This window comes from Triticum dicoccoides, chromosome 4A (assembly GCF_002162155.2).
Source record: "Triticum dicoccoides isolate Atlit2015 ecotype Zavitan chromosome 4A, WEW_v2.0, whole genome shotgun sequence".
Classification (NCBI taxonomy): domain Eukaryota; kingdom Viridiplantae; phylum Streptophyta; class Magnoliopsida; order Poales; family Poaceae; genus Triticum; species Triticum dicoccoides.
In genome coordinates this window covers 742,113,902-742,127,128 of record NC_041386.1, presented here as the reverse complement: position 1 = coordinate 742,127,128, position 13,227 = coordinate 742,113,902, and the positions used below count along the sequence as shown (strand labels likewise).

Genomic DNA, 13,227 nt, shown 5'->3' with positions numbered 1-13,227 from the left:
TACTTGGACACCGCGGTCATAATATACAGGCACATTTGCTCATCCGCAGAGTTACACATATTCCATGACCCGTTGCTCATTTTGTCAACACGAGCCAACTTAATGTGCTATATCCTTTCCCATTTCTGGATGAATAGTGTTTCAAATTTAAAGGCTCACTCATTGTTTTTCTTTTCGTATGTTGATGTTTTATCCATGATGTACTTTTCTGCATTTATTTTTGAATACATTGGTTTGGTTTTTATAATTACCACTGACTTGATGGCATTATACTTGACTTTCACCAGGCGTAATTGATTTGCTATGGGGATCACCATGATTGGTTTGTTATTCGGATGGTACTTGAATTTTCTCAGCCTCCACAAATCTTTGCCACCACCAAGCGGAGAGATTCTATTGCTGGATTCCCTAGTGTCATGTACTCAGGTTGAGTAGGCAGGGGTTTGAATTAGGATTTCACCACAAATCAAACATTAGATTATTACGCCCGAGATGGCAAATTATGTCATCGCGAGGATGGCGACTTCCTTTAGCAAGTGCTAGAGTCAAGGAATAACCACTTTACCCGATTATTGAGACTAAATACATCATACGACTTGCTACAATCACCCGGGATACAGTTCACCATCATTTGTTAGTTGTGAGCACTAACTAAATGATGGAAGGTCAACCCACACGGTTCTGCCAAAATCTTACAGTGCAGCTAAGCATCTCGCCATGTGACCGCCTTTTGTATTGCGGGGATCTAGAAATAACAGATGATGTTAACTCTTCAAACAGTTGTGACTTTTCGAGTAGTCGTACATCCATTTCACATTGCAAAGCAGATCTCCCAACACTAAACGGGTGTAGCTAAGCATTTTTGGCCTTACACCATCTTTTTTTATATTGCTTGGACATGAAAAGAACAATTGAGGCTAAATCTTCAACGAACAATTGCTGACTTTCTAATGGTGGAATGCTCATGGTGGTACACTCAAGCTAGATATCGCCCCTACCCTTCCTCCAGAAACCGAAAGAGAAGAATGAATGAAGGCAAAGAACGGAACTTATTTTGAATATAAATGCCTTATGGTAGAAATAAGTATAAGCTAGCGCCGCGACAATTGTTCCTCCACTGCTAAAAGAGGCATTGAAGACATCTGTTCAGATGTGGTATGAAACAATCTAGATAGCTTTTCCTTTGTGCAAAAGCAATTCAGGGTACCCAGACCCTTACTATAACATGGAAAATCTACATAGGAAACTATCTCATGGTCCACACAGTTGGTTAGGAAGCAACGTCAGAACACTGTCATAGCCCACCAAAGCACAACCATCTGCGCCGATTCCGGTCGTCATGAAGAACCACGTCTACTCTAGGGTTTAGCGACTGCAAGAGCCCCATGATCGAGCTAGGTAAGGGGAGGTGGCGGAGGAGGGAGCTGCAGCAGGGACACGGCAGGCAGCATATAGCCAGACCAATGTGCCAGGGTGGTCCGGTAATAAAAATATTCACATAAATTAATTTGTTTATTTTTAAAGAAAAAATAATTCTTTTACCATAGTATTTACGCCAATTCCAAGCGCAAAAATGATACGCGGCATGCGAATCGACAGAAGAGCACTGGCATTGAGCTTACCCAGCATCCTCAACCAATTATGAAATCCAAAGTCTCAAGTTACATAATGATGATGAGATGAATCAAAGGACTGCTCTAAAATGTACCTAGTTTGTGCATGCTTCTTTCTTGCTATCTTAACAAGTTACTGCTACAAGTCTCCTCTCCTCCCTCTCCCTGGATACTCATTTATTTCTTCTCTCTCCAACATCTGGCTTGAGATGATGGTTGAACAACTATCATGTACAATGGCGTCCGCACGCTTCCCATGCAAAAAAAAAAAGGAAAAAGGGACGCCGCTCCTCTCCTTTTTTTTGTACCTTTCTAGCGACATATATATCATCATGGATATTAAATACAGAACGAACTATCAGCAACAAGAAGAAGAAAGAAAAATCTGGCGGCCTCGCTCGCGCTTTTTCTTGGTAACCTTGTTTCGAGTATCAGAGCTCCACCTCCTGGAGATCCTCCCCGAACCCACCGCTGTTGAACCGGTTGAGGGACGAGTTGCTGTGGGAGCGGCTGTGCGAAGGTCTCGCGCCGGGCATCATTGGCGGGGACTGCATGGTCTGCCCGTCCGGCGATCTCGAGGCGGCCGTGCTGCTCATCTGCTCCGAGTATGTCCCGCTCCAGGATGCTGCCCGTGACTTCGAGAAGGAGCCGTTGCCGCTGCCAGAGGGGGTCATGATGTTGTCCATGCTCGGGTGCCGCTGCATGCCCGTTTGCATTTGCATTGGGGGTGGCGGGGAGGCGTAGAACGAGGACTCAACTGCCGGCGAGGACGATGGCCCGTCCTGGCTTGCGGATTCGCTGTGCGCGTCGGCTGCTGTCTCGGTCGGCTGCATTGAAGCATCTGCGGCTGGAGTTGGGACGAAGAAACTGGCGGCGGGCAGCTTGTTCACCGGTGGCATGGCTGGTCTGTTGTATGATGGCCCTCCGAAGGAGTTTCCGCCACCACCCTTGTTGAATGTGTCGACGTATCTACACAGATGAGGGTATGTTATGTTATAGCCCACTTGGCCACTTGGTGAAGAAGTAAAATGCAAGGCAGTGGCGGTGGAACTGAACAAAATTACCTTGATCTAACACCCGCCCTCCCGCGTGCTGAGAACTGATTCTGGCTAGGTGGCATCGGCGGCATCCCTGAAACCGGCTCCGAAGGATTTGGAGGCTTCGCTTCTGAAAATCCATTAGGTGTATAACCTCCGCCGCTGGGGGGGCCAGTCAAGTTGTTGTGATCTGGAACGCCGTTCTGGAACGAGGCTTTTGTTGGAGGTGGGGCAAGGGGAGGCTCCGCAGCAGCAGGGATCGCCTGATAGTATTATCAAGTGTGTTTAATCTAAAACATAGTCCAGCATATCACCCGGTTTCCCCTCCTAGATGCTGCAAAAAATAGTTCCATCTTCTCAACTAACCCCTATCTCCTTTCTTGTTGGATGCTACTCTCCACCTAACCCAACCATGAATCATGTGTACGGAACTATGGATACAAGGATGAGTAAATAGATCATGCCCCCCTCCCCCGGCGCCCTCTTATGCTGTAGGAAATTCAAACATAATTTAGTGCAAGTAGAGCAGAATCGTACCAGAAAGTTGATTGTCAAGGTTTCCACCCTGCACATATTCCAAACAAATTGCTCTTTCTACCACGCTAGCAGAAACATGTTTTCCCTCGTACTCAACAAATATATGTGATGCATGGTGGCAATAGCCAACTAACCGTACGATATTTTTGTGTTGGACCCTCATTAGATTATTAAGCTCGTTCTTAAATTGTTCATCATCAATCCACAACATTTGATGAAGTTTCTTAACAGCAACCTCTTCTCCATCCTTCAGCACCCCCTGTTAAAAATCTCATTTTTTATGTAGTTAACGGCAGGGCTCATTTGGAAGTTAGAAGATGAAGTAATAACATACCTTGTAAATAATTCCATATCCACCACGGCCAACTATGTTTTGCTTGGAAAATTTATCAGTAATATTTTCTAAGAACTCAAATGAAAGCTCTTTTGCTCTATATAGCTGATGTATAGATGAGCACTCAATAATATCAATTTTATTCAGTTTCTGTATGATCTCCTTTATAGTAGGCCTCTTTTCTCGACTGAACTCCACACATTTTAGAGCTATTTCGATGCATATGCTTGGGTAGTAAAGAAATGTGCTTTTCAGTTTTGGCATGAATTGAAGTCTATTAATTATCTATCTAGATGGCTTTTTATTTGGCCTTTGGAACCTACTCCCTCCGTCCTTAAAAAAGTGTGCTTCCAACTTTGTTGGAAAGTCAAACTTATTTATGTTTGATTGTATTTATACAATTATACACCAACATTTATGCCATCAAATTAGCAGCATTGGGTTCATGATAAATATATTCTCATCATATACCAATTTGGTTTCACAAATATTGATACATTTTTTGCACAAACTCGGTCAAACATTGAGATAGTTTGACTCTCCAACAAAGTTGAAAGTACACTCTTTCAAGGATGGTGGAAGGAGTAGAAGCTTAGAGGCAGTAAGCGTAGCTGTTGTTATTTGCGCATTTTGGAAGACAATGAATGCCAGCTTGTTTCCGCAATGTCTTTTCTTCTGACCCCACGAGTGCGACAACTCAGGCTTTGCATTGCTAACACAAAAAGAAACTCAGGCTGATCCGGAAGCTGCTTGGCTAGGAAGAGGTGGTGTGTCGCCGTGGCACTGGTGGCAGAGGTTCAGTCTGAGTTGGCCCGATTTGGATCTCGATTTGCGGCGAGCGGCGAGCGGCGTGACCGAATGGTTCTGGTGTTGGCTTCGCCGGCCGGGGTGATCTGGTGGGGGCAGACGCGGATTGGAGGGCCGGTGTTGTGCCCCTCCTCGCCCATGGACTCGTCGTGATGTGCCTGCTCTAGCCGAGATTGGGGTCAGGCAGGGCACGCCGACCAGGTGGGGCTAAATTTCGTGTTCTGACCCTTCTGTGGTGTAAATTCGGGATCTGGCCCCTGACTGATTTTTTTTGACATTTGACTCTTTTTCCTATCGCCATAGAGTGCGGCGGTAGCAAAAGGGTCAAATGTCGATTTTTTTTTCAAACAGGGGCCAGATCCTGAATTTATACCACGGAAGGATCAGAACATGAAATTTAGCCCCACCTGGTGGAGTGTCGCAGCGAGGGGGTTGTGGCCGCCGCCTACCTCGTAAGGTGGACACAGCCTGGCGCCGGTGGCCACCTCGGCCGGGCTTGTGCCGGGGGCTTGCTGCCCGAGGTCTTGCTGCCAAGTTCTTCGCAACATGGGGTCGGATGCCGGGCGGGCAGCTATGACCAGGGGTCAGGACAGCCGGTGTTCGCTTGTCCGTTTTTGGATCCGTCACCAGTCTTGGGCCTAGGCCAGCTTCGGCCGAGTGGCTTGACAGGGACCTGTGGTGGTTTTCTCGGGCAGTGGATTTGTTCTACCTCGACATGATGGGGGTTTGTTCTACCTCGACATGATGGTCACTTTACGATGCTTAGGGAGGACAATTCAGTGAAAGCTGCGCAAGATCCTGGCCGTTGCTGGCGATGACGCCGCCTAAGAATATCGTTTTCCTTCTCGGGGGCGCTGCTTATAGTCCATCCTTCTTAGGCAACCCGACATCCTCCGTTTTGCAGCGTCCTCCCATCCCCGACATCTTCTTTGGTGGTGTGTCATCTGATTTTTCGATACCAAGGCTCCTATTTGGGCTTCTTGCCGCCGGCAATGTACCTCGATGTAACCTTGGCCTCTTTTAGACGGCAATATTCTTGGTGTCCGAGGTCATCCCAGGACCAGGGGGTTGCTGGGATCGGTGTCATGTGGGTAGGCTGCCGGATGTATTCTTTAGTCTAGTTGCATTGGGTTTGTTTGTCGGTTGCCAGTGAGGCTCTCTCGAGTTCATTGGTGGGGCGCCAGCAAATGTCGTGCTTGACCTTGTCAGGCCGCCGCCGCCGCTCTCCTCCTTGAAGGCGTCGTTCATTGTCCTTCCTTCGTCAAACTGATGGTATCTTATTTCATCTGGCCCGTCGATTGAAGTGTGCCTAGGAGTGGTGTCCTGGATGGTGAGGTGTGTCGAGGCGGGCCGAGAAGACTTGGGCTTATTGCCAGGAACTAGCTAGCTTCCTTAGTTTGCTTAGCTTGGCTTAGCTTAGTCCCTGTTTTTAGCTTTATGTGCTTCTCTTGTATAGCAGGTATCCCCAGCAGGTTGGTGTGCGTCTGTATGATCCATCTGTAACGGTTGTGGCTTTATTTATGAAGCAGGTTGGAAGCCTTCTTCGGTATATGTATGCAAAAGTTGAGCAGACCTTGCTTGTGGTATCCGTCTCGTATCGATGAAATTGGGAGCCCCATGCCCATTAAGTTGAATAAAAATAAAAGCAATTCCAACAGTTCCCCTAAAAAACTTCCCATAAAACCAGTTTTTTCGACTGCCCGTAAGTTTTAGGGGAAGTTTTCTGGGAGCAACTTTTGTCAGATCTCGTAAACTTCTTTCCCTAAATCTTTTTTTGATTTATTTTTCATTAGACAAAGTTTTTGTTCTTCTTCTTGTGCCCATCGGTTAGTGGTGGCCACCAGCGATGGGCGGTGGCGCGGGTGCGTGTTGGCACCGGCGAGGGGCCGCGTGTGGCGGCGTGGCCAGGGGGGCACGAGAGGCAGTGGCGATGCGGCGCAGTGGCGGGGGTGCAATGTGGCAGCGTGGCGGCACGCGACATGGCATCCTTCCGGCACGGTGGCGGCCTGTCGCAGCGACGCGGTGGTTTTACGGTATAGGCGACGGCGGCGCTCCGGCGAGTTTCCAATGAGGCAGCGGCGTTTGGTAGGCCCGCGTGGAGGTTTCATGGCGGTTACCGCCCCGCCAAAAAACTACAGGAAGATCATCTTCCCGTAAATCAGCGGGGAGAAAGAGCCTCTTTTACGGGAGGCTCTAAAGATAAAGCTAGTTTATGGGAACTGTTGGATAGGTTTTTTTGCCCCAACTTTTTCTAAACGACGGTTATTTTACCAATAGGGAAACTGTCGAAGTTGCTCTAAGGGATCAAATTACTTTTCATACAACTGTCCCAGTAGAAAAATAATCTATTATAAATACTCTCACCTTTCATGCCGCAGGTGGTGGTCGAGCGCGGGGCGGAGCTTCCCATGCCGGATCTGGAGGTATTGCCCCCTCCCTTCCATGCATCCCCTCCTAGTCCCCGGTTCGGCTTTGGATCTTGCCGGATTCGCCTCCGGTGTGTTCTGGTGGAGCAGATCGGTGTTTGAGGGAAACCTTGGCCGCCTTGGCTGGCCGGTAGCGGCGCCGCCGCCTTTTGGCGCCCTTTCCTCCTTGGGGGCGCTATTGAGGACACCATATCTCCACTCCGAACCTTGTCCGGGTGAAAGCCCAAGATCCGATGCGGATCGGGCATCGGCGGTGCCCCGTGCACCATAACCTTCCTGGAGGCGGCGCCAGGGACATTGGGTTCGGATGGAAGGGTCTGCAGGTGAGGGGTGGGGGTGTGCTGCCTCCCTTTTGGAGCGGTGTTTCTTTCTACATATTCTTGGTGTTGGCTCTTGGCGGCATGGAGCAGCGGAGGCTTGGCGTCAGATGTGTGGTGATGGACACGCGTAGGAGGTCGACGCTGTCTAGCGCCATGGTGGCGTCGGCGGCAGCGAGACCGGGCAAGGTCGATGCAGCAGTACAGCTCTGAAGATGGATTGGTGGCAGGTGGTTGTGGCGGCATCATATCCGGCAGGCGTCCTGGTTGAGGAGCACACCGGACTGGTGGGTGCCCATACCCGGCAGGTGTCCTGGTTGGGACCTCAGGTCTTTGATGTTAGGTTTGGTTGCGAGGTTTGTTTGGTATTAGGCCCAGACTATCAGCGCCCCTTCGTCAACTAGATAGGAGTAGCGACAGATGTTGCTTAGATGGCGGCTTTGGTCTTACTGTTGTACGACTTTATAAGGTTTTGTGTTAATAATTAATAAAATGGCCGTATGCATCGTCCAGATGCAGAGGCCGGGGGTATTCCTCCTTTTCTAATAATAATAATAATAAATATTTTCTCCTTCCGAATTAATTGTCGGAAAAATTATTCCATTTCTTTGACAAGTAATTCCAGACGAAGGGAGTATTAGGTAAGGGAAGGTAGCATTTGCAATGAAATCCACCATTTAGTGCCGCTCGCAGGCTCTTTGCAACGCCAAGAAAATACTTTCGTTGAGTTTTAGCTGAAGACGATTAATCTTTGTTCTAATTCGCTAGTCAGTTGAAAAACAAAAGATGGAGACAAGTATAGTGGTAATCATATATAGGAGGAGTTACCTTGTAAACTAATCCACGCCGACCACGACCAATTATGCGCTCCCCTGAGAAATTATTTGTGATACGGCTCAAGTGCCCGAATGTGAACTCGCACGGAGGAGTCGCACCGCTTTCGTCCTCGTGGCCGCTGTCGTCTGTCTTCTTGATCTCCTCCTTGACGGAGAGGAGAGAAGCATGCCCGAACAACCTTCGCAGCTTTCCCACGGCCTGGAGGATGTCAACGCCGTCCCCGATGACCACGATATTCCCATGAATTTCCAAAGAAATCGACTCGACGCCTGAGGCCCGTTGTTGCTCACGTCAGAAACGAATTCACGATGTAAACTGGAAAGAACAGTACTAAAACCTGCAGATGTAGTAGTTATAGTACCGGGGAGAGCGGCGACTGCTGTCAACGCTTTCGACCTCTGTCTGTTGTCCTTGAGCTCGACCTTCACCACGAACTTTTGCTGCAATCCTCAAGAGAACAAAACGTCGTACATGAGCAACGGACCGAGGCCTGCAAATCAGCATCTTACTAGCTAGCTACAGATGAGCAAGAGTTTATGAGCTGTAATCTCTCACCTTCATGGCGGGGCGGCAGCCAAACCAGAGCAGCCGGGGATTTTTGCTAGAACTAGAAAGAATCACGGCGGCAGTGGGCACATCAACCTCGTTTCCGCCCGTCAGGATCCTCCTCAGGGGGCAAATGGATGGCAAACTAGAATGGAGATCTTTTTTTGAATGCGAATGGAGAAATTGATCCCCAACTGCTAGCAAAGCGATCTGTGGCCCTCACAGCGGCCGCGTCCCACAGCCGTTAATCAGAGGGAGATTACGCAGCGGACCACACAGGCGTGGGGATCACCAGCTTGTCCTTTCAACCTCCTTTCTTCTCATCCACTACTTTTCCCCCTCTCCCCATCCAGTCTTTTCCGGTCAATCTCGGAACAGGAGGTGAGAGCATCTAGAGCGGCAAGTACCAAATTCCAACACTATAAATTTCAACAAAAAAATAAGAAAATAAGTTTCATCATGTTTTACGAGGGCTCAGGAGAGGGGGATACGTCACCGTCGTCATCATCAACCATCCTCCATCAACAATTTCATGATGCTCACCACCAGAGTGAGTAGTCCCTTTGTAGGCTTGCTGGACGGTGATGAAATTGGATGAGATTTATCATGTAACCGAGTTAATTTATTAGGGCTTGATCCCTAGTATCTCCTATATTCTGAGATTAATGTTACTATGACTTTGCTATGTTTAATGCTTGTCGCTAGGGTCTGAGTGTCATGATTTCAGATCTGAACCATCTATATTTTCATTAATATATTTGAGCTCTTGATCCTATTTGTTAGTTATATGCACTTGTTATCGTTCTGATCCGTAGACCCAAAGTGACAATAGTTGGGATACTCTTCGGAGATGACTGTGATTTAAGGAGTTCATGTATTCACCATGTGTTAATGCTTTGTTCCGGTTCTCTATTAAAAGAAGACATTACTATTGCTTAGTTTTCTTATGGACCCCGCTGTCACAGGAAGGTAGGACAAAAGATGTCAAGCGAGTTCTTATTCCCGTATGACTATATATGGAACACATGCCTACATTATATTAATAAATTTGAGCTATATGTATGGCTCTAGGTTGTCACTGTTATATGATGAATATCACATAAAACAAATATACATCACTGATCCAATGTCTACGCTTTTCTCATATTGATCTTTGCTAAGTTACTTGCATTGATGTTGCTGTTACAATCACTATAAAACTACAACTGTTACCGTTATTATTGCCATTGTTACTAAAGCTATCATAGTAACATATTACTATGCTACTAAACATTTTGCTGCAGATATTCAGTTTTTCAGGTGTGGTTGAATTGACAACTCAACTAGTAATACTCATAAATATTTTTTGGCTCTCCTTGTGTCAAATCAATAAATTTGGGTGAAATACTACCCTCGAAGAATGTGGCGATCCCCAATACTTGTGGGTTATCAGGGCATGTCCGCCACGTCGTGCTAACATCTAGGTCCCACGCGCAACGGTCCAGCGGGCGTCTCCTCCGGTGGGGGTGTGAACACCGCGTGGCGCCGCTCCAGCTCGCCGCCCGAGGTCCAAGACCTGGCTATTTAAGCCGGACGGTGCACACCCAGCCCTAGCCACATTCGTTCCCTTCCTTTCCACGCTGCCAATCCGATCTCATCCATCCACTTCTCACCGCCATCCACTTCCACTTCCGATCTCCCTCTCGTCGTTCGTCTCCGCCACTCGCAGAAGAAGACGATCTAGGCTATGCTTACGCCGGAGCCCATGGAGGAGGGACGAGGAGGAGGAGCCGGTGCTGGTTGATGACTTCACCATGGCGGACGCCATGACGGAGTACGAGGTCGCCCACCGGCAGAGATGGTGGAGCAGACCTCCATTGAGACCATTCAAGATGAGGCCGCCATGGAGGCGAACCGACGCTTCATCCGGCAGGAACAGGCGGAGACAGATGCGCTTTTCGTCGAAATGGAGACGAAGTAGGAGGGGTGGGTGGTTGCGACCGCCATCAATGTATGCGAAGCCCAGCACGAAGATCGTGGACATCTCCGATGAGGACAACGAGTAGGATATATAGTGTAGGGTAGTTGATCTACATAGTACGTAGATCATTCTTTTACATGCCATATGTATGGTTTTAAGATTTGAACTATAAAATATGCGGATGTAGAGAACGAAATTTAATGGCTGCCAAGTCAGTGCCTGCGGACGTGTCCGGATGCATCCACGGACGTTTAAGGGTCCCGATTTGCTATGCCTTGGTGTAGATGCTCAGAGTCAGCGTCGCAACCTTTTTCTTGGTGGCATGACATACCAAAAAAATGTACATGGAGTCACGACATAGATCTTTTTTGGGAGCATCAAAACATCAGGTGCCTGGAAAAAATGTTTGCCCCAGTCACTTTGTTTCATGGCCGTCTAATCTGCATCCAACCGCTCACAGATCACCTACTTCCTCTCAACTAACTTCTTCCTTGAGCCACAACCTGATCCATCAACCACCGACCTACGCCGTCCTATCCGCTTGCCTCCACCCTCCACGACCGGTGGGAGCTACCGCGCACCGCTTCCGATCTCCCTCTCGTCGTCCGTCTGCGCCACTGGCAGAACAAGACGATCTACGCTATGCTTACGCCGGAGCCCATGGAGAAGGAGGACGAGGAGGAGGAGCCGGTGCCGGTTGATGACTTCGCCATGGCGGACGCCATGACAGAGTACGAGGTCACCCACCGGCAGAGATGGTGGAGCAGACCGCCATTGAGACCATTCAAGATGAGGCCGCCGTGGAGGCGAACCGACGCTTCATCTGGCAGGAACAGGCGGAGACCGATACGCTTTTCGTCGAAATGGAGACGAAGTAGGAGGGGTGGGTGGTTGCGACTGCCAAAAATGTACGCGAAGCCCAGCACGAAGATCGTGGACATCTCCGATGAGGACAACGAGTAGGATATATAGTGTAGGGTAGTTGATCTACGTAGTACGTAGATCATTCTTTTGCATGCTATATGTATGGTTTTAAGATTTGAACTGTAAGATATGCGGATGTAGAGAATGGAATTTAAGGGCTGTCAAGTCAGTGCCCGCGGACGTGTCCGGATGCATCCATGGACGTTTAAGGGCCCCGATTTGCTATGCCTTGCTGTAGATGCTCAGAGTCAGCGTCACAACCTTTTTTCTTGGTGGCATGACATACCAAAAAAATATACATGTAGTCACGATATAGATCTTTTTTGGGAGCATCTAAACGTCAGGTGCCTGAAAAAAAATGTTTGCATCAGTCACTTTGTTTCATCTCCGTCTAATCTGCATCCAACCGCTCACAAATCACCTACTTCCTCTCAACTGTCTTCTTCCTTGAGCCACAACCTGATCGAGCAACCACCGGCCTACACCGTCCTATCCGCCTGCCTCCACCCTTCATGACCGGTGGGAGCTACCGGGCCGGGTCATGCCCGCCCGGCTGGTCACGGCGCCAGGCATTGCTTGAAACGGCCGCCGAATCCATGCGCCTGCTGTAACTCGGGCTCCGGCTTGGGCGAGGGGTCGAATGAATCATGTATCGGCTATAAGAGTACGCCTCCTGCTGTGCCAAAGTCGTCTGAAGAAGTTCTCTGACCCTTCGTGTTTCCACCGCCGTCGGAGAGTCGCCATCCACCGGGAGAGCCGCCAATCGTGCCGCCGCAACGATCATGTTCTCCAGAGGGTTAGAATAATGACCCGGTGATGTTGGTATATAGGGAGGTGGAGTAGTATTTGGACGAGGGGGTTCCGTCACACGTGGCTGAACCGGCATCCCAGCACCGGGCGTTGCAACCCGGTTTACCTCCGATGGGTTACTGGGCCCTGCACCGGGTGTACGGAAGAGGTTTTGAGAATCATAAACCGGAGGCAGACGGGATTGAGTCTTCTGGTACCTTCTCCTCATGACCTCACTTGATGTGTTCTGATCCATCGTGAGCTAGAAAGCCCGCAACTGAATCCGCTGAGCTTGAGCATCCAGAGCCGCCTGCTCTGCGGTCATCCTGACGTCTTCTGCCACCAGGTCTTCCTTAGCTTGCACTATATCCTGCTTTAGCTGTGCCACTTCCGCATCATGTTGAGCTTGATCCGCTGGGTTGACCACGACGGTTAATAGAGTTGTCATCTTATCCATGAGATCCATCAGCACCTGAGCCGGCGGACGCGCAAGGTCTCCTGCCCCAGCTGCCGTTGACCCGGAGGTTATCGCTGCCGCAGCCGTAGAATTTTGAATGGGTTGCGTGCCCGCCATGAAGATCCCAACTCTGCTCGGCGGCTCAAAGGGGTCCGGAACACTGCTGCCATCGGAACAGCCCCCAAGCCCGTCGTCTTGTAGTTTATACAATGAATCCGTTTCACCCGTGGACGACTCACCATCAGAGTAGATGGCCATCTCACCACCAGACACAGATCCTTCAGAGAGTTCCCCTCCATGGATGCATCCCACGAAGGCATGCTTCGCGACAGGCTGAGCCCGGGCGGGTCTCGCACGCTGAGCCGTCTTGACGATGTTGGTGCAGATGTCCAGCTCAAGGCCCGGCTCGCCGATCTTGCCGATGAAGACATGGATTCCGCCGAAGGGGACCCGGTACCTGTACTCAATTGAGCCGGCGTCGGGGCCCCAGCCTGCGTTGTCGATGTAGAGGTTGCCGCGACGACTCTTGGTCATCCGGACCACAGTGTATCCCTTGAGCCCTTCGAAGCTGCCCTTCAAGAACTCAAATCCACCATGCGCTGGCCCCACGGTGGGCGCCAACTGTCGTGGAATTGTCATGTCA

General features: G+C 49.4%; 1 protein-coding gene across 1 annotated transcript; it reads right to left on the bottom strand.

Annotated features, from left to right (window-relative positions):
- Nucleotides 1-1,589: 1,589 nt before the first annotated feature.
- LOC119288335 (protein transport protein SEC16B homolog) lies at nucleotides 1,590-8,508 on the bottom strand. Its single transcript, XM_037567958.1, has 5 exons — nucleotides 8,464-8,508; nucleotides 8,270-8,348; nucleotides 7,900-8,177; nucleotides 2,678-2,913; nucleotides 1,590-2,582 (listed from the first exon to the last, which is right to left on the bottom strand). Exons 1-5 carry the CDS (start codon nucleotides 8,467-8,469, stop codon nucleotides 2,045-2,047), a joined length of 1,137 nt encoding a protein of 378 aa, XP_037423855.1. The 5' UTR covers nucleotides 8,470-8,508; the 3' UTR covers nucleotides 1,590-2,044.
- Nucleotides 8,509-13,227: the final 4,719 nt, after the last annotated feature.

What these genes read in the sequence shown, in the direction of transcription:
- LOC119288335 (XM_037567958.1), bottom strand. An exon ending in GGCGTGGATTAGTTTACAAG is followed by an intron (nt 2,914 to 7,899) that starts GTAACTCCTCCT and finishes TAATACTATCAG; the next exon opens with GCGATCCCTGCTGCTGCGGA. An exon ending in AGGGCGGGTGTTAGATCAAG is followed by an intron (nt 2,583 to 2,677) that starts GTAATTTTGTTC and finishes TCATCTGTGTAG; the next exon opens with ATACGTCGACACATTCAACA.